The sequence below is a fragment of the Protobothrops mucrosquamatus genome, unplaced genomic scaffold, assembly GCF_001527695.2.
Source record: "Protobothrops mucrosquamatus isolate PMUCROS unplaced genomic scaffold, P.Mucros_1.0 scaffold943, whole genome shotgun sequence".
Classification (NCBI taxonomy): Eukaryota; Metazoa; Chordata; class Lepidosauria; order Squamata; family Viperidae; genus Protobothrops; species Protobothrops mucrosquamatus.
The window spans coordinates 232,619-260,617 of NW_015387191.1; the positions used below are offsets into that span (position 1 = coordinate 232,619).

At 34.6% G+C, this 27,999-nt stretch overlaps 1 protein-coding gene across 2 annotated transcripts in view; it reads right to left on the bottom strand.

Annotated features, from left to right (window-relative positions):
- LOC107290644 (BMP/retinoic acid-inducible neural-specific protein 3) overlaps nt 1-27,999 on the bottom strand; it is a 232,587-nt gene that overhangs the window by 82,816 nt on the left and 121,772 nt on the right. Inside the window, exons 2-3 of one of the 2 annotated variants that reach the window (XM_015819544.1) lie at nt 20,476-20,666; nt 9,301-9,491 (exon numbers count right to left, since the gene is read on the bottom strand). In XM_015819544.1, the coding sequence (XP_015675030.1) occupies nt 9,301-9,491; nt 20,476-20,666 (382 nt within the window). The remainder of the gene's footprint in view (nt 1-9,300; nt 9,492-20,475; nt 20,667-27,999) is intronic. The other variant, XM_015819545.1, reaches the window with a different exon arrangement.

Consider the following 27,999-nt stretch of genomic DNA (forward strand, 5'->3'; position numbering starts at 1 on the left):
CCTCTGCCCCCCTGCCAATACAGACTGCGTGCGGTCGGTGAGGAAGGAGGAGAACCACCGCATCACGGTGCCCCCCACTCCCAACTCCACCAAACGCCGCAGCATGATACCGTGGTCCACAGTATCAAAAGCCGCTGAGAGGTCCAAAAGAACTAGGACAGAGGAATAGCCCCTGTCCCGGGCCCTCCAGAGATCATTCCCAGTCATCCAGGTCATGGCTGCCCCAAAGGTGTTTTTTCACGAGGCAACTGGACTTCCTTAAAATTTCACTTCTCATCCAAGAAGCTTCTTCAGCTCTGACTGAACAATGGGGAATAGAAGGATTTATATTCCTTGATTTATATTCCAAGGAATATAAATCCTTCCATTCACCACCATCCAGTCAGAGCTGAAGAAACTTTGATGAGAAGCTAAATGTCTTCAAAGAAAAACAAGAAACTCCAGTTGTCTCTTGAAAAAAGCACTTTTGGGATCTTCTTATAATGTTTGCCTTCCTGACTATTTCTAAATAAAATTAAAATAAAAAAAATACAGAAATTTCGGTGGTTTGAGCTGTTTCACTCAGAAAATGTCTCCACTGACAGAGTTTTAGGAAGGTCCAAAATGGGAATCAAATAGGTTCAGATCTACATGAATAGCATTTCCTATCCACTTCATGTTAAATTCATGAAAACGTATTCAAAATTATCCTTTTCTACATTGGGAAATGGACTTTGGCTAACACACACCCATACTACAAATCAGCCATTCAGGAAATTGTATTCTGACAACAACATATCCATTTTTGCTGATAAATATTTGAAACCTGCAAAAATGTCATTTTTTTTGAACATTTCCAAATAAAGTTTCCATTCCCTTATTGTTAATGACTGACATGTCATTAATATAAATGAGCTTTGTTGAAAGGAGATGTAAAGAAGATAGAAAAGGAAATTCTACTCAGCAAGAAGAAGGAAGGGAGAGAAAGAAGAATAAAACAATTTGTAGAAGTTATGAAAATATTAATCAATAATTCACAATATGTTTAAAAATAATAATTCAATCATTCCACAGTAATCCCACAGCAGCCTTTGCAATCTGTTTCTCAGTGCCTATGATAAAGAACATATAATGTCCTATAATAATATAATAGTCAATACAGAATTGGGAATTCTTTTAAAATGACAAAGCCACCTACTTATAAGTAATGTATTTAGCTTCTTTTGCAGAGCTTCAGGGCTTCCAATTTCATGGTGACTGAAGATATAAATTATGAGGTTTGTATTAATATGCTTTATTTATTTCTTATAATAAGTTCAATATAATTTCCAATCTCATATTTCACTTTACAATTTTAGTTTGAATACATTCCTCATAAGTAGACTAACATATGGTATAAATAAGGTCTAGAGATGGCAAGAGAATAATCAAATAAAAAAGTTTTATAACTGTTTATTTATTTTCTTGTTCGTTGGTTATTTGCAATGGTAGAATAATCTTTTATTGTTACAAATTAACTCCATGTCTGTGCATTTGAGTCAGTCTTGACTAATGAATTAGTCCCTGTAGTTTAATTGGCAAACTATCAGAAGTGGTTTGCCATTACTTTTTTCCTAGGGCTAAGAGAGAACAGCTGGCCCAAGGCCACTTCCCAGGCTTCATGCCTTAAATGGGACTAGAACTCATAGTCTCTTGCTTTCTAGCCTGTTGCCTTAGAAATCACAATGTTTTTTATGATGTCTTCAAAAATCCAACAGGAAGAAAACATCAGATATTAATCCTGTCAAATCTGCAAGTGTTCAGCCAACATATCTCATTCGGAAGTTGTAATCTGCCATCCATACCCAATAACTGAAATGGTTTCTCATTTGTTCCATTTCAGAGGAACAATTGAAAAACCGTGCATTGGAACCTGAAGTTCCAATGATTCTCCAGTTACAAACATTTTTGTTTTGTTTTGTTTTGTGGAGAAAAGCTTGAGAGAGATATTGCCACTCTAGTTTTTCTTAATTGGCACTTGAGTTTCTAAACTTATTTCATATAGGTTCAGGTGTGGTTTGTGATAGGCAAAAAATAGCAATAGCATTTAGACTTATCTACCGCTCCACAGCACTTTACATCACTCTCTGGGTGGTTTACAGTATACTTGTATATTGCCAGCAACAATCTGGGCGTTATATGTATTTCTCCTTGGCCTCTCACTTTTGTCAACTTTGATATCCTCTTGGAATCATTCAATCATTCAAGATTGAAATAGACAATGTTGTCATATTAAGCCTATTCTCAGAGAATAATACTACAATAGTGTGTCTTAGACTCTGCAGTTATATTATGTAGTATCACAATTTTGTCCTCAAAGTATATATTGTGGAGGAGTAGCTCATGGATTGTAAACTAAATGCACTCCATGAAGTATTTTACAGCCCCCAGAATTGTCTCCTGACTTACAACTACTTTAAGCCCATTCTGCACCATCTATAATACAAACTGTGGTTTATTAAAGAATTGTGGTAGCAAACCATTAATATGTGTGTTCACACAAGCATTAATCACTTAAATGAATGAAGTTTTTAAATGTGCATTTTTATACACATACACACATTTTGTACACTAATACATATATTTTGTTAACACTTTTCTTGAGACATAATATTTTTTCCAAATCAATATATTATCTTTTTGAATATTATTTCTACCATGGATAGATTTTATGTGCACTTATCTCCAATGTTCACATTTATTTCATGCAATTTTATCTAATATGTGGGTTTTAGTATGCATTAATTTTCTGGAAAACTGCATTGCAAAACTCAGAAACAGAATGAATATGTAAAGATAATTGTGCTTCAGGTCATATATTGTTTCAGGAACTAGTACTGGGTAGTATGTTTACATTAAAATTCAACACAGGCAAGATTTTCTTCCATTCCTGTTAATCATAAACAATCTAAAGATTAATCTTTAGATAATAGTATCTCTAGTAGGATTATAAAATTTCATTCTGTCAATTTCAATCATTCTTTTTATTATTTATATTTTAATGTGAAAAATTGCTATGGAAGGCTGCCAATATAAGTAGAGGAGCTGGCTTATTATTTTATGTATTTCTCTTTGTAATAAGAAATGTCCTTTTACACATTTTTTTAACTTTATGGAGTTTTTTTTAAAAAAATCTGAAAAAGAAGCTGGGAAGTCATCCTTAATGGATGGAAGAGACAGTTACTTAGCTAAGTCTTTTTTTTCCTTCTTTGAGTATCTGTGCAGAAGAACTATGAAATTCAGAAGGGCTACATATTGAAAGTTGTTCAGTTTTTGGAATTTGAAACAAAGGCATTATTGTACAGGTGGGATCAAATTCTCTGAATAGGAGGAAAAGGGATTTAGGAAGAAAGGTTTGACATAGAACATAGAAATATACTTGACAGGTGGAATAGAACAACAGGAGGAACAGAGACAGCTGAGAATAGAAGAAGAGATGAAAAACAGTTGATTAAATTCCTATGTGTCTTTGCCGACAGAAAAAAGAGACAGCAAGAGGAATGGATAGAAACATTTAAAATAAGAGTTCATTTCAACAGTGAAAGGAAAAGTTTTCAAGAATCTGGGGATCTATCTTATCTTTGCTGAAAAGGAATAAATAGGCCCATGGTCTTGTGATATAAACAGACTGAAATTTGTCTCAATTGGATTGTCCCAGTTTTCTTTTGTTGGCAGCTATTCTGACCTAGCTGGGAAGGTTAGCAAGGATATAGTCTCTCTGTCCTCACCCCAAACAAGGAAGTCCTATGTGATGTGAACAACTGAAGCTGCAGTTGTCATATGGCAGCTATGTATATGTAAAAGCATGCAAATCTATATGATCCATATTTTGTTCCACAAGAGAAGAAGATTGAAAGCAATGAATTTCATACTGAAGCAAGAGTATTTCAGAAAATGTGCAGACAAAATGGTTTAATCTAATTCAGAGGCCATATCCTTCATAAGAATGATAAAGTACTTAGAAAAGAAGATGTAATCCCTCTGAAGAATGTTTCCAGAAACTCACAGAGATGATCTTGGGGAGATAAGAGCTGGAAAACATACACTATGCCTGTGAAACAGAGAAAGCTTGAGAGAAAATATCAAGGTTCTCTTACTATATCCATAAAGTAATCCTTTGGTCAGATTGGCAGATTTCATTGTTAATGTGGATAGTGATAGGAGGGTTTGAAGTATAAAGTAGAGTTGCTGTAGCTCCCATTTTTGTACTGCTAGACAAAGCTTTTAAACCCTGTCCAGAATGCAATGGATCTTATTGCTACAAAATCCGTTCTCAAAAACGAAGTCCTCAATTCTAGCCTTAGCCTCCAAGTATCAATCCAGTAGGGCAGAGCTAGGCATGAAAATATAGGACAATAACGTTTGTGGCTGAATCAGTTGTATAATGAGATGTGCTTCCTTCTGGCTAAGCAAAATGGGCTGCTACTGCTTCAAAGTCCAGGACTATTGCGTCTTGACTTTTGGGATTGCCTAAGAAAGAAAGAAAGAAAGAAAGAAAGAAAGAAAGAAAGAAAGAAAGAAAGAAAGAAAGAAAGAAAGAAAGAAAGAAAGAAAGAAAGAAAGAAAGAAAGAAAGAAAGAAAGAAAGAAAGAAAAAGTTATTTCACTGTAGATGCTTTATAGTCTGCAACACAAAGGGTTAAAGCCTAGGGAGTGTAACATGTTCCAGACTGTCTGATTTTCTACTGTCCTTGTCCATGAGTAATGATCTTTTAAATAGTTCCTTTTAAAAATAATTAAGCTGCTTCATTCATTTGTATTGGGTTTCTAGCTCACCATACTGCTAAGTATGCTCACAAGGCTGAAGGGAGTGTACTTCCAGACAAGAAGTTTGTCCTTGACAACAAGTGTAAGAATTCTTAGAGTTGGTATGAAAAGCAAACTCTTTCTTTAAATCAAATTTGAGTGAAATATTTCTACTATCCTTGTTCCAGAGTACAATAATGAGAGTCTGATGTTGTTGCCTCTTATATAATAGATTTGGGTTGGGGGATGTTTGAATTACTTTAAAACTTCATAAAGCATCACTTTTCCTTTACCTCTGTAAAGATTCTGAGCATGGTGAGAAGTTAGTGGTATTGAAGTTGCCCTGAAGTCTTTTGCTGTCTTCACCAAGATGGAAAACACTGGGGTTAAAACTGAAAAGCAGAAGTATCATGGACTACTAGTTGGTATATCAAATTCTCTATTGCCTAAGAAAGTCATGCCATCTACATAGTTGAGGCCATTCAAACTAGCTGGCTTCCAAACAAAGCGTGAAGTGGTAAAAGTGGGATAGGTATGTATCATAGGTTAATGGTAGTGCACAAAATCTGAGGCCAAATGGCTTCAGCAGATAGGGACTTAGTGGACTAAGAATAATACAGTGATTTTTGGGAAACAGGCCATGCCAGAATGAAATTCAATTGAAAGATCTTCATTAGGCAAAAAAGGATAGTTTATGCCCATGTGAAGAGGGCATTTTACTCCCAGGATGCTGAAACTTGTGAAATGGGCTCATGATGGCAATACATCCAAAAGCTGGATGCTGTAATAGCAGGGAAGATCTTCTGATAATATAATTATGCAGCTTTGAAAAGGGAACAAGAGGGGGGAAAAATAAGGAAAAAGCAAAAAGAAAAAGAAACAAGAAAGGCAATCATCTCAGTGAAAAATGAGCTAACATTATCATGGTAATAAATAAATAAAAAGATTCCAAAGCAGTCACAACTAGCTACATGGGAAAATGTGGGAGTCCTGACAAAAACTTGTCTATGTGGCAGAATGTTCCAAACATGGCTGTATGCAAGCATATAACCGTGATAAAGAATTGATGGATGTGTAACGATTTCAATGATTGAATTGATTTTAAATGCCTAAAACAAAGCAAGTAAGATGACAGAAAACAGCAGCTTTTATCACAACAGCAAGGCTGAATCAATGGACAAGATAATCAGCACCAGTGGATAAAGAAAGTCAACAAAACCTGAAGGTTATAACATTGGTTGTCAACAAGATGATGGTCCCTGATTGTGGCTGACACTGATTACAAAGAAGTTCACAAGTAAACTCCCTCAGTATGTTATGAGAATACATTACAAAAAAAATCCAACAACAGACTATGCTCTCAAAATAAAGAGATATTTTATCAGAAACGAGCTTATCTAGGGCAACAATAACAGAGACAGTTTTCTCACAACAAGAGTAAGGTTCTCATACATTGCACAGAAAAAGTATGGTCCCAAACTGCCAAGAAGATAACACGATCTCTTCCAGCTGCAAATGTTCAAAGGATATTGCCTCAGAGTGTAAACAATGGAGCCTTCCAATTAGAAACACCATTGAAGTAACTATACACAGCTAAACTTCTACTGACTGTGGAAAATGGGTCATGTTAGAGATATGATTGTGCAAGCATGAGACAAACATATCAGTACTACACAGAATATTATTCATCTTTATATTTTAATACTATAGTTTTGCAGTAAATGAGGTCTTGGCCTTATAACTGGATTGCAGATCCAATCTCTGTGGATCCTTGATTATTCTATCTATTCAGCAAATTAAAATTGCATGTAACAGCATTTCCTCAGTGTGAATTCTGGATTAATTTCCCCATCACTGTTATATTAAGGAAATTTTGTCCTTATTTGGTATTGCATCCTCCCCTGATCTCATTAGGTTGGGGTAAATAAAAAGAGAAAGTAAAAGAAGAACTTGCAATTTTTTTGATAAAACTGAAGTACAAAAATGATAATAAATTATTCCAGACTTCAATGTTTCAAGCATGATAGCTAACTCTAGTGGTACAACAGGCTTTTTAGTAATTGTATTTATGATTCAATTGTGGTTATTTTTTTTCTTTGTTAATCTATTTTTTGTTTTTTTTCCTGTCCTTGTATTTTATAGAAGACATTTACATAATTTTATACATAAAGGTATTATGTATTTATAGGTTTAGTGATGTAAATAAAATGTGCAGTATTTATGTAAATATTTTGGAGCTATTTAATTTTTTGTTTAGCTTAGTTTTTTTTTAACTTGATTAACAAATAGGCTACTGGTAGTAGAACTGAAATACTGTGATCCAATTGCATTTAATCATATGAGTGTATAATTTTTAATGGCAGTTGTTTCCTTTTAAAATAATTGTGCTGCTTCAGTAATTTGTGTTGGGATTCTAGCTCACTGTACTGCTAAGTATGTTCTCTCAAGGCTGAAGGGAGTACATTTCCAGACAAAGAGCATGTCCTTGACAGCAAATTTAAGAATTCCTAGTAAGAACATGAAGGGAAAACTGTTTTCTTAAATCAAAATGGAAGGTTCTCAAATTGTCAAGGAAACCTTCACATAACTATTCCTCTATTGAGATGACTTTGATCATTTACCTTGCAGTTTGCACACATTGCTAGAGCTTCTGAAGTGAATATTTTGGGTACCTCATAGGCCATATTTACTAATCCTTGCCATTACCTCATGCGGCCTGAAGAGTATACTGCAGGAGACTTTAAAAATGTCTAAGAATCTGTGAATTACAGGGATAAGTAAATAGCAACCAAGTTGTTTAAAAGTATCCTGGCTGGCCTTTATGATATTCTCATTTCAGTTATACTTAATCTCAGAGGGTTCCCAACATTTTCTGTAATGCAGACTAAATGTAGACAAAATTAAGTTATCTAAGATTCCTTCACTTGTTTCCATATAACACAATTATGTAGTGCAAAGGCTGTTCGCTGTTAAGAATGCACTAAGATAGCTGGTATCCCACGATTCTTTGGAGACATGGAGGTGACTGCATATCTGACATTTTCTTGTAGGCTATAAATGCACAGCTTTGTTTCCCAGGAGTAAGCAGTATTGATGCTATATTACAAGTCTTTATATTGTCAAAAATAATATTCAATATTGTTTCACAGAACTATAGGTAATCCTTGACTTATGTCCACAACTGAGTCCAAAATTTATGTTGTTAAGTGAGACATTTGTTAAGTGAGTTTTGACCCATTTTACAATTTTTCTTGCCACAGTTGTTAAGTGTATCACTGCAGTTGATAAGTTAGTAACCTGGTTGTTAAGTAAATCTGGCTTCCCCATTGACTTTGCTTTTCAGAAGGTCACAAAAGATCACATGACCTTGGGACACAGCAAAGGTCATAAATATGAACCAGTTGCCAAGCATCTGAATTTTTAACACATGATCATTGGGATGCTGCAAATGTCATAACTATGAAAAACAGTCATAAGTCACATGTTTCACTTCCGTTGTAACTTTGAATGGTCACTAAACAAACTGTTCTAAGTCAAGGAGTACCTGTATTGAGCATCTATCAACATTAAGAGCTACTGAAGTTTTTGACTATAGAAAAGGGGAATTTGACTCCACCTGCTTATTCAGAACAAGATGCTGTCTCTGAGCCTGATATACATTATGGAATGTTATAAAGAAGAATTGTCATTATACTGCATGGAGATTCTGGGAGGAAGATGGCTAAATGACATTATTAATTTATTTGCTGCTGTTGCTTTAATACTGTCACAATTTCTGCATCTTTTTATATGATAAAAAATAGAAATGCACGGGAGCATATAAACATACATTGTTATTCCTTTTCTTGAAATAGGGAGGATGTACAGGAGAGATACTGTGTTGGAAAAGGCAGAACTTGAGCAGACTATAACAGCTCCATTGATTCCAGCATAAACTATATGTAGTTAACTTGGTCTAAATCCAACCCTACAAAGACTCTGGTGCAAACTGATTGAATATATTGTAGAAGATTTGTTGATGAAGATAATTGGATATTGCTTTGTATTATATATTGGATATGAAGCATAAATACTGCAGTTCTACACACTATTTTGAACCAAAGGAGAAATCTGGAAACAAAACATTTTACCTTGAATGTCAATAAAACATTATGAATCAATAAAATGCATTTAATGATGAGCTTTGGCAACATCATTCTGCAAAAGAATTGAAAGTTGAAATAGAGCCAAAGATGACAAATAAAAGAGAACTGAATATACAGTATGCATCATTCTTGCACAATTTGGCTGCAACTATGCCTGTGAACTATAGCTGGAATCAGGATGGATTTGTGATTGGTCATCTAGCCAAACACTGTAATGTCTTCATGGCTGTATCACATTGTGTTAAAGCTATTCCACTTTATTATGTAGCCATCCTGTCTGTTAGAAATGGTTTCTGTTTCACAGCTATAAATTACCAATACCTACACATGAATACACATGAATATATATATAATGAATTTTTGCACTGAATTGTTGTAGAATGTTTTCATACCTTTATGGCAGTGGAAGCAATCTGAATATGGTGAAGTCTTCTCAGGGTGCTGTCCCTGTCAATAAAGTAAGAGGCCGCCAATTGGTGTAGTGTTTCCAGATTCACTGTGGTACTGTTAATGCTGGGATCACTTGTTTCTGATCTCTTACTCAGCTTCCGCTTGTCCACAAAAATTGTGAGAGACTCTTCTCCTGTGCAAACAATACCACAAAAAAGTCAAAGAAGTTTACAGCACTCATTTTGTCTTTGTTTTTTTAATAGCATAACTAGCATTAATCCTAGCATCTCATTTGCAAGGAACTGGCTAGAAGTAGGAGCTTTGGCACCAAAAATATCTAGGTACTAAGAGGACAATTTTGTTTAGTTTGCATTTTGAACAAAACCAAAAGACAATTGTCCTTTGAAATTCACATTTTTTCTGTAATGTTTACTACTTTTCACACTCTGACATTGCTATTCACCAATAAAAATAAAGGCATACTAAAGAAGGTATACACAAAATGTTTATATTAATTAAAGTAATATATCAATTGTTTTTATTATAGAATGACAATACAAAAATGAGTATATGTGATAACAATACAAGAGCATGTGTTCATATACATTAGGATCATTTTTGAGATATTGTTTGCTTTGCACCACAAGCTAATGCAGATATGAAGTGAACATGTTGACATATTCATATCCATTGGTTGCAGATTCTGTTCATAATACCTTCAGTTAGTCAGATTCTGAAAATAATGTTGGAAATTACTCTTATCTAAAGCCTAACAGGATCAATAACAAGCTAAAATAAGCTATTGCTCAAATCTAACTACCTTTAAATATTAATAGCTTTATTTTATACTCTTCATCTATGCTGTGTAGAAAGAAACAAAGTAAAAATTGAATAATAGATCTTCAAGAATTACATATTAAAATCAACACAGAAATTAATGTAGAATCTAATGTAAAACTGTGAAATAATTACTGCAAATTAAGATTTGAATGTAAAATATATATTTGTGATTTAGAGAACTATTCACAGGGAGGGAAGGAGGAAGGGAGGGAGGGAAGAAGGAAGGAAGGAAGGAAGGAAGGAAGGAAGGAAGGAAGGAAGGAAGGAAGGAAGGAAAATTAACAGAGAACAGCAAAAGGACTGGATAAATTATTCTACAGCCTTATTTATTTATATTTATTTAATTGTTCTTAAAACAGTATTAATAACAATTCTAGAGAATTTTGCTTCACTAGCCCTAAGCAAAACTGAAGTATATTTGTGTGTGTGTGTGTGTGTGTGTGTGTGTAGTTTTTATAAGTCTCACTCACAGGAAAAAGAAATTGCCATGTAATTCAATAATTGGGTCATGACTATCCAGAATGATGACCATACTCTAATAATGATATTCTTGTAGACACAAATTCATAACTAGAAAGATTGCCATTCATATGACAGACCAACCTTCTCATTACCTTTGGATTGTGCAAGCTACCCTTCAGTTAGGATTAATTCTTCACAGATATAATATTTATGTTGGCAATTTGCAGTGAGTAAGGGAAGTGACCATGACAGAAATATGCAAGATTCTATTATTATATCTCAATAAAGCATAGTGCTAATCTTCCTATGGGGCTGATTTTCTGGTCTGGTCTATCTAGTGGAACTAAAACATTGTGGATTCTTGAGATAGTATTTGCTTTCGCAACTCTGGAGAGATGTTGAAGATTTAAGACAGACTTCTTTTCAATGTATAAATAACATGTGCTTTGATGTTATCCTATCTGTCAGCCCCATACCTGAGCCTGCATGACTGGCTAATTCCTACATTGAAAGAAGAAAAAAGCATAACAAAATGACACGTTATGTCATAAAGTTATGATGAGAGCAGAGAGAAACTAGAACTGTGGTTTTGTTATGCTTTTTTTTTAACCTGATTTTCTTGATCTGGATAGGAACTGAAATAATGAGCTTATATAGATTTATTCAGAAGTAAGTCTCATGGTGCTTCTTCTCAAGTAACTTGCCTTTGCCCATATTCAATAATTTCATACATATATACAGATCATACACATATACACATACATATACATATCATACATCTATCTGTCTATATCTGTCTATCTGTCTATCCATCCGTCCATCCATCCATCCATCCATCCATCACAATTTAATATTTATGTTTTCAATTGAAATTCAACCTGCACATTTTTATTCCTGCAACCTGTCCAAAATACTCAGAGAGTAGGAGAGTTCCTCTATTCATTTTTATTTTAAAGAATTAATTAATTTAAAGAATTAACAGAAATGCATTGTCATGCTGCATCATTTCAGAAAGAGCTGAAGAAGAATTAGGAAATGGCAAGTTGCAATACTGAATTAAATTCATAAAGATCTTCTGAATGGCTATAGGAATTAGTTCAATAAAGATGCAAATTATAAGGCCCTGTATTGAAGGCATTAGTAAAATAAGCTGACAGCTTTAGCAAAATATTCATAAATATGATTTGGGAGCCTATATTTATATTGTGCATAATAATAGATGTTCTGGTGATTGAAACATTTGGAATTGTTTTCTGTTTTTGTTTTTCTTTTGCTTTAATGTAGACATATTTCTGAAGCCTGTCTTCTCATTCTGTAAAGTTATTAGTGATGCAAGGAACATAAATTGCACAGAAGGTAATTATCCATTTTGGGGAAGCAGCTAGGCAAAATATATTGGCCACATTTATGAAAGCATGAGTTACCTAACAAAAGTGTGTTTTGGAAAGTCAAAATCTGCACAATGGTGGATGTAATGTTGCAATACATGTCCTGCCTCTTTTGTACATGTATTAACATCATAGACCTGTACAAAAAGGTCATGGCTTGGGTAGTAATATCACATCTGCCATCTTCAAGATTTTAGCACACTTCGGGTGCTGTTCTGCACAATACAAAAATATTTCTCCCTCTAATTCAACATTTACTATACTACAGTTGTGTATTTCTATTTTATTCCATTGCAAATATTCAGCTGAATTTTACTGAAATAATCAAGTCCATTAGGAAATACTATGAACTATGATTTGCAATTCTTTTGTATATCAGACATATTTAATCTTATATAAAACAAGAGAATTGTGAATAGAAACCTTTAATAGGCATTAGAATTCATTTGGCTAAACTATACATTAAAGGGGGGGAGAGTCATAGATTTATTTTATACCCAATTGTTATAATCTGCCAGGGCAGATTCTCCAATCCAGAACTGCACTTATGATGATGTTTTTTTCTTGAGTCAACATTTCATATAGAGCAGCAATTATTTAGGAATACCACATACAAAAGGTATACTTTGCAAAATCCTTGTATATATAAAAAAGAGAGGATATTTTGGAGAAGTTTACTTGTAGCATTTATTAGAAATGGGTAATTTGCTATTAAGACTGGCTGGGTCAAAAGGTGTGTGTATGTTGTATTGTATATGAAAACAAATTCAAACTTGTCTTGCTTAAAAATAATTTGCAAAGGCATAGAACTAACAATAACTTATGATTGTAAGATGCCCAAAGTTACCACGTCGTAAGCGGGGTGGCCAATACATTTTATAAATAAAATAAATAAATAACAATAGAGAACAAATGAATAATATATGAGATATTGACATGATCTAACTTTAGAAAGCCAACTCTCCAGTTTTATAAATTGTTATTCATAATTATAAACTGGACTAACCTTCATGAATATGATAACATACAATGAATTGGATATATAAATAGACAGACAGATGGATGGATAGATAGACAGAATGTTAGTATGTACTATATACTACAACATGTCCATTTTATTGAAAATTAAACTGTTCCTAGGACGGGTGGAATGTTTGCCAGATACGATCTACAGTTTAAAGGCATAACTCTTTGTTTTACTTTCAGTATAAAAGTTTATTGGCTTGTGTACTTAAAAATATTGCATTTCAGCTGAAACAACATTTAACAAAAATCTTAGTCCTGAAAAATCACCATAGTCAAATAAATGCCATTGGCTGTATTTCCTCAAAGTAGCTTTAGAAACAAAAATCAACAAAATCTTTTCTTAGGTTTCCATGGGCAACTTTCTTCAGTGCCCATATATACAGAGATCCTGGGAACATTTTAGAGGTCCTTTGGTTGTTCAAGGGAGACAGAAGTGGCAGAGGCAAATCAAATTAGTGTATATCCATTTGCCAAGCTGGCTTTCTTGCCTGTGAATATAAATGTTTGGCAGCACTACTAAAGAACACAAAATGCAGCAGTGGCTTTCTTCTTTCTTACTGACAAGGTGTTGAAAATATAGGTACCACTGGAGGAAAGAGAAAAATTTCTTTGGGGAAACCGTTTTTTTTTTTTTAATGAAATCTTTAAAAAGCAGAGCACAAGGGATACAGTGTCTGCATTTGAGGCAGGTCTGTCTCATCTATAATAAACCCTCAAAGAAATGATTCGATTCAACACCTGATTCATACAAAAGACACAGCTCTTTACTGTAATTAACTCCCGCTCAGGTGTCTCATTTCTTATTGATGTGGATACCAATTATGACAAAAAAATTTTCACTATTTTAATGTTGACTTTCAAGTGTTTCACATTCCAGTGAACTGCTATATATATAGTTGCATACTGGATATCAAATATTGCTGTCCCTAGAGATCAAATGTCAATAAAATATATCAAAAATATTTGACATCTATACAAACATTTATTTGAGAATATAGAGAATATTTGAAGCCCTAATCCCAAGATTAAGTTCTGATACCACCTTACTGTTTCTGAAGAAATCTAAATCATGTAATTAAATAAATGGAACAGTAAGTAGGCTGCCCACCATAATCTTGATTCAGGAGTCCAGACTGCAAGCTGATGCTCTCTACAAGAATCCAAACTACTAACAGTCAAAGCAAATTGGCGGTAAATAAGAGTCAACAGAATTCAAGGTGGACGGGACAAGATCTCTTGTGGGTGCAAAGAAACTCAAGACTGGTGATGCATTTGACCCCTTCCTCAGGCTCAGACTTGTTATTTCCTACACAAATATTTTTGTGAATAATTTTGCCATAATTTCATCTCGAGGTAGCAAACACAGCTATAGTAACATTTGAAGCATGTTACTTCATTTGAAGCATGTCACTTTATTTTAAGCATGTTACTTCATTTGAAGCATGTCACTTCATTTTAAAATTTAGTCCAGAAGATCCACTGAATTATATAGGAGTTACTATCAAGCCAATAGGCAAAAGATTAAAAGATTATATAATGCATATATAAACATGCATTTCTAAGAACTAAACTATCTCATAGTCCATAGTTGAGAGACTGTGACAGTATTGAAATTGTGCAATGGTTTTTTATTTTCTATATGTTTTAGACAGATGACTACATAAATTGGGATTCTTTGCCTATCTGATAGCCACATATCAATTCTGTATTCTTAAGCCTTTTTGATAGGTCAGGCACAATTGAATGTAATATTTCCTTTCACATTTGATGTCTGCAAGACACCAGCTTCCAAATTCTCCTTCTTGATTTTATTTATTAATTTATTTATTAATTTAATTTATACCCCGCCCTTCTCCTCATGGGACTCAGGGCGGCTAACAGCCTCATAAAAACTACAATACAAATACAATAATTAAAAGCCGAATTAAAAAGAAATATTTAAACAGGCCGATCATTAAAATTGTCCTTAAAAATCCCCTAAAAAACCCCGCTAAAATTCCCTAGNGGATCACCCGGATCTCTGGGGGTAGTTCGTTCCAGAGGGTGGGAGCTCCCACCGAGAAGGCCCTCCCCCTGGGGGTCGCCAGCCGGCACTGTCTGGCTGACGGCACCCTGAGGAGACCCACTCTGTGGGAGCGTACCGGCCGATGGGAGGTAACCTGCGGCAGAAGGCGGTCTCGGAGATATCCAGGTCCGATGCCATAATTATAGCCTCCATTAAGAAATACACATCTTGATTAATATTTATTAAGCGTAAGTATCTGCAAATATTAAAGGCATATCAGACATCGCCCACAAGATAAAGGAGCACTGTAATTGAGTTAGGTGAATATTGATTTTTTCTTTCAATGTTCACATGACAAGTTGACCTTCTGAGAGGATCATCTGATCATAATAAAAGTTTAAATATCCTGAGGAGTTGGTAGAAAACAATTTATTGAAACATTGCATTTTGTAACATGAAAGACTTTTCATTTTAGGCCTAAGGTCCTAATGGCTAGGGCACAGTAGCCTTGAAACACTTTTTCTTTCTTATGTAGACTTAATTTTTAATTAAAAAATAAAATAAAATCCCACTCTTTTTAAAAATCAATTTCTTGTAAACTGATAACAAGACATCTCCAATTCATCATACCTTTGTCCACTCGCAGAGATTCAGTCATTCTTCAAGATAGTCCTCAGAATATTCCAGTGCTTTGGAATAACTTTGTTTTGGTGGGAAAGTCCAAGGTAGAAAAATAAATAAAAAAGGCCTTTGGGAGACATCAATGACAAGAGGAGGCAAGAACAGGAACAGGAGAACATAGGACAACACATTTCATTAGCGTGTTTCTTGCATTAAAACATTTCCTCAAGAAATGCAAAATCTGCCTTTCCATGTTTCATGAGGAAATAAAGAATGACTTGAGTAATGGCGATTTTGAATCATGCAGAAGACATGGTGGTATATTCCCCCAAAGAATGCCTCCGGTTTCAATAGTTTTCAGTCCAACTTGAACAAAACACTTTTATTACAAACTTCATGGGTACCGCATTTCAGTCAGAGACTGGTTGTATAGCACTTCAAAATGGGCAATTTCTGGCACAACTTATTCTTAGCCTGAAATTGTAAAAAAGTATCATGTTTTTCTCAGCATTTTATAAATTTTGTACAATTGAACTGTCAAATCATGGCATGCTGGGCACACCACTGTAAAGCACATAAATATAGGTGGCATGCTTTCATTTTTCATCCATTTGGTACTTTTCTACAAAAGAAATGGATGAAGCTTAAAATGTGGTTTTCTTAAATGACAAAAGGAAGCTACATGTAGAAAGGACTTGTATAAAATTAATAGTGCAGTGAAATGCATGTCCCTTCCAAAACAGGAGGAAAGGACTGTCATTTTCTCCACATACAACTGAAACTTGCTTGCAGAAAACTAATCGAAGATGAGTGGGTTTTTTTTTTTTACAATTCAAGGTTGTTTGCCAAGATGGCCAGCAGAAGGCTATTCAATCTCAGTAATTATCTTTGATATAATCACTCACTAAAGGATAACATGTTTTTGTCTCCATTGTCACTTTGAGGAGGGATAGCTGCTTGCATGAATAGTTCTGAGCAGCAATGATCTTTCCTGCTGCATAATTCCACCAAATTTTCTCAAAGGTCTATCAATCCTTGATTACTGAAAAGTAAATGGTATCCATTCCACCAAAATAGATGGTATCCTGTGTTCTTGAGTTGCATTTCTAGTTTGCAGATTTGAAAAATAATTTATGTCCATGAGAAATTTCAGATTTATGTTAGCTCCCCAAGAATACCTCTGCTTTGTCTGAAGTGAGTTCATTTTACTAGCTCTTATCCAAATTGTAATTATTTCAGGTGCTGGTACAATATTTTTATGGTTCCACTGAACTTCACAAGAACATATAGTGATGCTGAACGTGAGAAGCAAAGTGATAAATCATTTATCACATCCTTAAATGACCTCACTCAGCAATGTCATATAAATCAAAAAGAGAAATAGATCCTGCAGCTCATCAGAGCATTATGATAATCTTTCCAGTGCAACCTTAAATGGAAAAAGGGAAATGTGAAAATAAGGGAACACAGCATCTCTAAAGCAAACCTTGTACCCCATAATCAGGAAAAGAAAAACCTCCAAGAAAGTTATCAGGTAATATTGCCTCACCCTCCTCTTGACACAACAATCATCAATCACTTTATGCCAAACCCAGGCACAGAAACCAAATTAGAATACATCAAAATAATCAGTGTGGAAAAGCGCGTATATTTGGCTTTCAGCAGAGGAACAAATGTTCTCTTTGAGACCTGATGTGCAATGACAATAAAGGACTGTCTCAAGTCACATTGGTCTTTCTTCTCTCCCCTCCCCCACCTCCTCCTTCTAAGACAGAGGTCCCCAACCTTTTGGGCACCAGGGACCGGTTCTGTGGAGAGAGGTTTTTCCACGGACCTCAGGGGGCGTGGTTTTATGTACTCCCTGCATCCTGTGGATGGGGCTTTGCTTGTTTGTGCGGCCTGGTTTCAGGCATGCCACGGCCTGGTGCCAATCCGGGGGTTGGGGACCCCTGTTCTAAGACATTCGTTGTAGAATCTGCTAAGTAAAAAAAATAGGATTTAAAGTCTATACTGTTTTACTCTCATATAAGTGTGCATGTAGCAGAAGTTTTGTAAACATATTTAATGTATCTCTTGAATTTGCTCTGGTTTGCAATTTCCAATCCTACCAACAATTTCTCTTCCCCACTAAAGCATCATCCTCATCATCTTGACTTTTATTTAAAATGAAAAATACAGAAATTACTTTACCAAAATCCTAAAACATATAATCCCCTATCAGAATTTTTTATAGATATTTTATTAAGTTTTTATAGTTACAAATATTTAGTGCTTAATAAACAACATGTTGTCTGGGTTCACATATTTAACACTGATAGTAGAAACTTATTTAACACTGATAGTAGAAACTTCCATTTCTACTCTCTATTCCGCTTTTCTAGCCATTTATAAATGTTATCCCATGTTTGAAAATATTCTGTATCTTCTTTCTCTTTCATTTTCAATGTAAGCCTATCCATTTCTGCACAATCCAAAATTTTCCTAATTATATCTTCTTCTGATGGTGTTTCTTTGTTTTTCCAATACTGTGCTAATGTAATTCTCGCTGCTGTTAATACATGTAGTATTAAATATATACATTTTTTTCATAGTTCTCTGTAATTATACCTAGAAGAAATAGTTCTGGCTTAAAATCTACATGTTTTCTTAACATTTTCTGTAACCACATGTGTATTTTTGCCCTTTTTTTTTTTGCTTTATGGCATGTCCACCTGGCTTTTGCCTACATTTCCAACAATTACTAGACATATTTTTAACATTTTTGCTAATCTTGCAGGTGGTAAATGCCATCTATAAAACATTTTATATAGATTTTCATTATAAGTAGCTGCCCTTGTTATTTTATAGTTTCTTTCCCACAAGTTTTGCCATTTTTCTAATTCTACATTGTGTCCAAATTTTTTTGCCCAAGTTATCATTGTTTCTTTAACTTGTTCATCTTACATCTTTAGATTTAACAAACAATTATAGAATTTTTTTAATCAATTTTTCATCTGATGACAATAGTATCTGGTCAAAGACTATTTGATCTTTATAAAAACCATATGTTTTGGCATCTTTTTCGTATCTCATTTGCATTTGCAAGTGTGGCCACCATGATAGCTCAATGCCCCGTTCTTCCAATTCTTGTTTAGTTTGTAATTACCATCAGTATTCAAAATGTCTCTGCATGTCACAAGTTTCCCAGAGTTGATTAAATTTAGGTGCACAAAAACTTCCATTGTCAAGATCCATCCTGGTATTTTCATATAGATTTTCATTTTTATCTTTTCCCATGTCAGAAGTAAGGCATTTCTTATATAGTGATTTTGAAAGTATTTGTGGAATTTGTTCTTCCCATACCATAGAAAAGCATGCCATCCAAGTTGTAGGTCATGCACCTCTAGATATAGTAGACTTTTGTGTCTAAGGGTTATCCACTCTTTTAACCATGTTAATACAGCTGCTTGATAGTATAGAACCCAGTCTGGTAGCCCAAATCCTCCATTTTGTTTTGCTTCTTGTAGCAATTTCAGTCTTATTCTGACTTTTTTCCCTTGCCAGATAAATTTCAAAATCAATGCATTTTGCTCATCAGAAATTTTTCTCTCTAATTTTATAGGTATTGTTTGGAATAAGAAAAGTAGTTTTGAAAAATATTCATTTTCACTGTCGCTATTCTTCCCAAGATTGATAATTGCAATTTTTTCCATCTTTCCAAATCTGATTTTATTTGTTTTAATAGTTTAAGATAGTTATCTTCTTTTAATGTCGTACACCTTGCTGTTAAGTATATCCCCAGCTATTTAACTTTCTTAAGTATCTGGAGATCTGTTTTTTTCTGCAGTTGATTTTTGTTTATCTGTAAGATTTTTAACTATAACTTTAGTCTTATCTCTGTTTATTTTCAATCCTGCTCCAAATTTTTCAATCTTTGTCAATAATTTAGGGCTTGCCTCCAAGGGATCTTCTAATATAAATAACAAATTGTCCATGAATGCTTGTAATTTATATTTTTCATCTTTTATCTCCATACATTTAATTTCTGGGTCCTGTCTAACATTTCTATTCAGCACTTCCAGAGTTAAAATAAATAATAATGGAGTTAGTGGACACCCTTGTCTTGTACCTTTTTTAATATTTAAATTCTCTGTAAAATCTCCATTTACAATTACTTTAGCCATTTGTCTATGGTAAATTGTTTTAATTATATTTATAAAGTTTTACCCCAAATACATATAATTTAATTGTTGTACCATAAATTGCCAGTTGACAGCTTTCTGTGCATCTAAAAAGGTTAATGTCATTTGTTTCCCTGGATGCATTTCGTAATATTTCAGAGTATCTAAGATCATTCTTAGGTTGTTCTTTATTTGTCTCTTTGGTAAAAAAAATCCATTTTGGTCTAGATGTATAAATTCAATCAAAAATCTCTTCAATCTTTCTGCTATTATTGAGGCAAAGATTTTGTAATCCACATTTAATAACGATATTGATCTATAATTCATCTTCAGCAACCCTATCAGAATTTTGATGTCTGTTTTTTTTTTAATGAATGCACCACCCCACTCTCTTTATTTGAGGAGATTTTCAGCCTAAAATTGCAGATAACTCCTGTAATGAGAGAATTTGGAACTGGGAAGTTATATTCCAAAGTTTCAGAAAATAATCAATTAGAAGCACAAACCTGAAACCTGGGCTATACAAAACCAAAGAGGTCTGGGCTATATTCCTAACTGCAGATTGGCAAAACACTGAATAACGAGGATGAAGATAACGAGGACCATCTGTATGGTTCTAGTAAAGTTTCAATACCTGAGCTGAAGGCCCACCTAGTTTAATGAAAACGATCTTACCTCCCAGGGTAGCTGACAGCAGGAAGTGGGTCCCATACTTCTTGATAAGGTTTTCTGTGATCTGTTGAAGAGTTGGCCTACGTCCTAGTAGCCTTACATTTCGGAAAAATTCAGGGGCAAGAGGCAACGGGGAACCAAGAAAATTCTTTCTCTCAACAGCTAAGTTGTTTACCTTCCAACGGCCAAATTCCCTAGAAGGAAAGAAATATCATTTTAAAAATGCACAGTTCAATTTTTCTCCTTGCACCTGGTACACTGAGGAGATTAAATCAGCACTAAATCAGGGATGAGCAATCCAAACCCTCCAAGTTCGTTTGGATTTCAGTAAGAAGAAATTGATGTTATTTTGGATTGCTCAATCACAAGACATAGTAAGAATTATAATTCTTATTACTCAGCTGGAGGAGATACTAAACTATCTATTCCTGCATTAGCCTCTTACAATAAGCAACAAATAAATTGAAGGGAGACTGATTTCTTATGAGAGAAAAGCACAGGATTTTTTTTTAAATAATGCAGTTGGTTTGTTTCATGTTATACAGTGTAACTATCATCAACGAGCTGATTAGTTTCCCAGAGTAAATTATTTGCATTCTGTTCAAATGATTGATTAGAATGCCTTTTATTTGTCTTATGTTGCAAAACAAAGCTTTTTCATGTCAATTTTTTCATTCAAGTCAAATTTCTGCTTTGTGATTAAAAGTGGACTGAAACTTTGTTGCTCATTAAATTTCCTAATTTTCAGTTCCTTGCAGAGCAATTTATGAAATCCATTGAATTGCAATTGCTTTAAGTTTCCTTCCATAATACTGAAGAGTAACTATATCTAATTAGCTACAGAGTTGTGTGGCCTTGTTCCAGTATAACATGTGCTCTCTGACTATAGAGGGAAGCAATGGAGGATAAAGGACAAAATATGTTTCTATAATTTTGTGATGCAAATTCTGTCTCTGATATAGTTATATGTGATGTTGTAATACAAATACAAAAGGGCAGAGTTTACAGTACAATCTTATGTTGCACATTTTAACATTCTGCCATTATCAGTGAAATCAGTGAGGTCAATTAATCAGGAACAGCTTGTCTTCAGACATTGTGGATGCTTCATCACTCAAGGTTTTTAAGAAGAGACTGGACAGTCACTTGTCTGAAATGATATAGGGGCTCTTGCTTGAGCAGGGGGCTGGACTAGAAGACCTCCAAGGTCCCTTCTAGCTCTATTCTGATTGATCATGTTTAAAAACAGACACCTGTTATCCCTGATTAGGAGAATACACTAAAAACACATAGTAAGAGAAGAGGAAACACATTGCTGCCTGGGCAAATATGGAGATCTCATCCTGCTCATATCATATATAATTCTAGTTTATTCTGTTTGCATGACCAAGCCACTCCAAGATACTTTTTTTTACTGCCTATTCATTTTTGTATTTTGTATTTGTTCAGCTCAAATTCATTGTTGATCCAAACCCTTTTTTCTACACATTTCTTAAACAACCCATTCAGTTTAATTTTATAGTCTCCTTACTTTTACGTTCATATACAAAGCAAGCACAAATATAAACAGTAATTTTCATTTCATTTAATGCAGGTTCATTCTTTGCAACAGATTGGATATTATACATAAACTTTCTTTTAGCATTTGTATGACTTAAAATTGTTTTATCTGTTTACCCATCTTAAGTGAATATTCTAACAAGATGTCCAAACTTCACTTGGCCTCCCCCCACTTTTATTTATTTATTTTTTTCATTTTCCTCATCAAACAAACTGCCTTGGTCTTTGATACATTAATTTTCGAATCAATTCTTTTCATTGCATCATATAATTTTATCTAATAGTTTCTGCAAGTTATTCATTTTTAATTAACAAATAATCACATTCCCAATCAAAAGCCCTTTAATGCCATCTCTAATATTAGTTTGGACATCACAAGGGATGTTCAAGGGAAAATCACAGTTTCTTCTCTTACTCTGGGCTTAATGTTGAATTATTTGCTCAGCAATTTCTTCTCACATGTGTTTCCTTTCCTTTATACAGAATGCTTACTGCATTCAGCCACCAACCTCCACCTCCATATTTGAGTCAGTTTGACTTCTGACAACTACTGTACCTGGATAAACCCCTGCAATTTTCTTGGCATTATTTTCAGAAGTGATATGGCATTACCTTCTGCCTTGGGATGAGAGAAAGTGATCATTCCAAAGCCCAAAGATAAGGCAGGACTAGAACTCATAGTCTCCAATGGTCTACTCTATTGCCTTAACCACTATATCAAACTGGCTGTCTATATTATATTTATGTAGAACATTCCAAGTCTATTCACTTTATTCCATACTAAATAAAAAAACTTACAATATACTTTCCTTCTCACATTAATGATTGCTAGCTGACCTGCTGATCAATAAAAAATTGGACAATGTACCACCTACCCGGCTTAAAGCCAGACTACATTTCCCAAATTTTGCTCATTTTTGCCGCTTCTTGGCAAAAACCTCTGCCCAGGCATTTCTTAACACAATGACTCCACAACTTCATTTCGCAGTCCCTTTCTTGCCTCCTTTTGTACAAAGAACAATAATTCCCATTATTCCAGTGATCGGTCATGTTAAATAAATTGTACAGTCACTTCATAAGCAAACCATAGTCAGAATTTAATATCCCTCCATAGTTAGTCTACCTATACCACAGTCTCATCCTTTTCCAACATACTCATAGCATGTTTCCCTATGGTTTCATTCAGAATCATTTCTATCGTTTAATTTTACTAACTCCACTGGAGCCTTACCTCCCTTGGGCTGGGCCAGCTGGTGGTCGGCCTGCTCCGTCTCTGCCGCTTGCCAGCTACGCCTCGGCCGGCGCAGGGGGCGGAACCACGCATGCGCGGCGCTCCCGGGCAGGGAAAGTCCTCGACTTACGACTGGTTGGGTAGTCCTCGACTTACGACTGGTTTAGTCCTCGACTTATGACCGGTTTAGTCCTCGACTTATGACCGGTTTAGTCCTCGACTTACGACCAGTTGGGGTCGCGGCATTAAAAAGGTTGAGAACCACTGTTTTAGGAAGTTCTTTTTCCATTTTTATATTCACTTTCCATTGGCAGGTTAATCTATCTTCTGAGACTTTCATTTCAACTCACACTTTCTTTCTGCAGTTGTCTTATTCTCATTCTTGGCTTCTCCACCACCATCAGCATTGCCTGCCTTTTGTGGATCCTTAACACCACCAATAAACTACAACCTACATTCACAATTACAGCCTGGTTCATCAGCTTTGTGTTACTCAGTATAATTATCTTAATGTTTATTGTAAACAGTTTATTCAGTCAGGTGTTCTTTTTTTAAAAAAAAAAATCCTTAATTTAAAGAATGTGTCCAAAATCTGGGACCCATGACTCCTCAGAGAATGCAATTTGGGAAAGCTGTGGCTGCTTCCGAATTACTAACTGCTGAAAACCAACTAATTTGTTTTTTATGATAACAAAGAGGCAAGAATTTTATTTATAGCTTTTCAAAACTGCTAAACTAGGTTCATCCATTTCTCCTAAACCAGATGAAAAACCAAAATTAAATATGAAATCAGATGTGGGAGAAAAATGAATGGTGGTTCATTCAGGCAAAGTTTCAAAATTTAATTCTTAATTTTTTTCCTGACAGGCTGCATATGTTTAATAGAATAGTCCCTACATGATCTTACCAATGTTCTAAATACTTAACATAATGAAGGTATCTAATGCAGATAGATGGCATTTGTTTCATTTGTTTAGTCCATTTTATATAAGGATGTACCAAAATTTGAAAATTTATTTACTGTATTAGTGAAACTGAAACAATTTGAGAATAAAAATGCATCAGGAATATGAGGAATAAAACCAAAAGAATGTCTCCATCTTCTAGTAAGTATATTTTATTAGATGCTATCATTCATATCTGTCATGACAAATTTCAAAATTCAGTTCATAATCAAAGACCAAAATGATGAAAAATAAATTAGAAAGTCAGTTAAAGAGTAGATAAACATGGACTCACCCCCAAAGTTTACAGTTTTCTGGAAACAAATATATATTTATAGCCTGTGATTTTTCCAGAAAAAAGGCAAAAAGGGCTAATCTCAATTATTCGTCATTTAGACTATGTGCCACTTTATGACAAAGTGTCATAAAGAGATCAAAGGGAGAGGGCAATTCTTTTCCATAATAAAAAGTGTATTCTAAATTCAAACCATGATTTCCTATGTTAGCATCAATACTGGAATATTTATGGGAAAGAAAAGGTGAATGCTTTTTTAGTATATATGGCTGAGTTTAAACATCTCAGAACATTAGGAGCTTACACATATTCAATTTTTGGTCACACCATGCACTCAACCTGGTTAAGGGAGCCAACATGTTACACAAACATTATAAACAAGTTAGCCCCAAGATTAGATGTTAGTTTTAATCCCAAACAATCCTAGTGGGTTGTGGTTAAACTAATCTCTCCATTCATACAAACACTGAACAAAGGGACAACAGAGAGTTAACATTCCATTCTGGCTATTAACACAGAAAAAAATGCTCAGAGCTATCCCACAAAAATGGGCACTCTAGAGACTTCCTCTCTCTGATCTTTCACCATCACGCCATGGTGAGTGAGATAGGAGTGGGAGCAAGTCTACCCAAATTCTTATCTTGCAATGTCTCCAATGATCTTTGGGTTTCTACTGATCCCTTTTAACAAAAAATATATCCTTTTTTAAAGCAAAAATTGAGGTCCTCCTAGTTGCTTTTGCTACAGCTGACTGCTCCATGTTTTTCCTGATTTTTCTGGAATGGCTCACAGGCGCAAATGTTTTCTCTTAAGTACCACCAAATTATGTTAGCCATGTTATTCAAACACAGCCAATATGTTTAATCTGATCCTAAATGATCTCCTAGAACTCCAATAAACACTGATGCTGCTTTCACTGTGACTTCCATATTTTGCTATTAACAGGGGGGGAAATGAAGCAAGAGAAAGAAAAATAAAACTTTTTTATTTTACAAGGCAATAACCATGAATATTTCAAGACAAAATGAATTGTTTATTTTGTCATGACATTTAGCACATTATCTCACTATGAGGTCATATAACTGGCATTCATAAAGGAGGCTCCACACTTAAGATTTGGACCTTTTTCCTATTTGCAGAATCCATCCATTAATGTGCTAATTGTATCCTGTCAGCTCATAGATCACAACAGTTGTGAAGTCTGGCTCACATTCAGGAACACTAAAGATCATGAAAACTAAGTCCACTGAAAATATCAAGACACTAGTTCATACAACTAGGTTGCTAATGCAAATTCTTAATGATGCAAAATTTAAATATTTTGGAATTGTAATGGTACTGTGAGAATGACCTTGGGAGACAAAGGGAGGAGATGCTACCTAGGGCTCAACTGGATTAATGGGGGTGAACTTGCAGCTGCAGTAAAAAAAAAAAAAAGATGGTAGGAGATGTGTACTTTCAGACTTGCAAGATTCCCTCAATGTAATCTTACAATGAAGTAGAATTAGTTCATCTTTTGTTTCATGTCTAGTCTATTTGGGAGGTTGACAAAAAATACAGGGGGAAAAAATTATTTCACTTAAAGGACCAGTTAAATTATTATTTTAACATCATTCTTTTCCCCCCAGTCACATACACTACTGACCACAGACCAATTTTGAAGACAGACTCAGATTTTAAACATGTGGTGGTAAATGTACCCAGGCACAGATACTGATACATAGACACAAACACACAGATACTGCTATTGAAGCTAAATGTAAGGAGATTCAGGACTTATAGAGCAAACAATGGCTACTTTACATAAAGCATAGTTAAGTTATGGGATTTCTTCCCAATAGACATAATGATGATTCTCAATTCAGATGGGAACAAAGCAATTTATTATAGAGGAGAACAACCAGGGGCTGGTAGAGTACATCATATACAGGGAGTCCTCAACTTATGACCACAATTGAGCCCAAAATTTATGTTGCTAAGTGAGAAATTTCTTAAGTGAGTTTTGGCCCATTTTACATGCCACATTTGTTAAGTGAATCATTGTACTTGTTAAATTAGTAACACAGTTGTTAAGTGAACCTGGTTTCCCATTGACTTCGTCTGTCAGAAGGTTGCAAAAGGGGAATCACATGACCCCCCCCCCAGAACACTGCAACCATTATAAATGTGAATCAATTGTCAATGTAAATCACGTGACCATGGGGATGCTGCAATGGCCATAAGTGCAAAAAAAACCCAAAACCCAGTCATAAGTCACTATTTCAGTACTGTTGTAATTTCAAAAGGTCACTAAGCGAACTGTTGTACTACCCATATAGTATATCAATTATCAGTACATGGAGAACAACAGAGAGAAAAAATTAATCCCCTGATGAGATTTCCTTGCCATAACTCAACAGGAATCTCATGCTCTTAGGTATACCCGTTGGCAAGATCTGAACCAGTTACCTCCTTTTCCAGTTACCTCCTTGGCACTTGAACATGGCTACATGAGAATTAATTCATACAATGGGATAAACAGAACCTTATATAGCAGGAGGCACATTTTTGGAGACTAGGATAAATATTTTTTTTTTTTCCAAAAGATTTTTTATTGTTTTCAACATAAGAAAAAAAAAAACACATCACAAGTACATCACAATTGAAACCCCCCCACCCCCCACCCGGACTTCCCAAACCTAATCCCAGGATACTATTCAACTAAAAGTAACCTTATATTAATATCCCTAACTCCACAAAGTGTAATTCTACATAAGTAGGTGAAATATATGTATATGTATAAAGAAAAAAAATTTTTTTTATCTAAAAACCTAACCTATATTCCACCATTCTATGCTTATTTTGAATATAAACAATCCATCTTCTCCATATTGATAAAAATTGTTCATTTGAGTGATCCTTCAAATAAGCCGAAATCTTTGCCATTTCAGCAAGATGCGAAACCTTCACTCTCCAGTCCTCTATTGTTGGTAAAACTTTACTCTTCCAGTTTTGAGCTATCAGCAAACGGGCAGCAGTTAAACAATACAACATCAAATTCGTTTCTTTTACATCCAAATTATGTGTAATACCTAGGAGAAACAACTGAGGCAAAAAAAAAATTCTTCTTTTAAAAACTTGCTGCAAATTCCACCATAATTTTATCCATAAGGCTTTAATAACCTTGCAAGTCCACCACATGTGAAAAAAAGTTGCATCTTGTTGTCCACACCTCCAGCACTTGGATTCATAATTCTCATAAATACGAGACATAGTTGCAGGATCCATGTGCCATCTATAAAACATCTTATAAAAATTATCACGTAAATTTTGTGCCTGCGTAAATTTCACATTTCTCACCCATATCAGCTCCCAGGTATCCATAGATATTATTTCTCCTATATTTTGAGCCCATTTAATCATACAATCTTTAACTAGCTCAGTTTCTGAATCCAATTCTAATAAAACATTATATATCCTTCTAATATGTCCTTTAGCATCATCCCTTACTTGTTTCA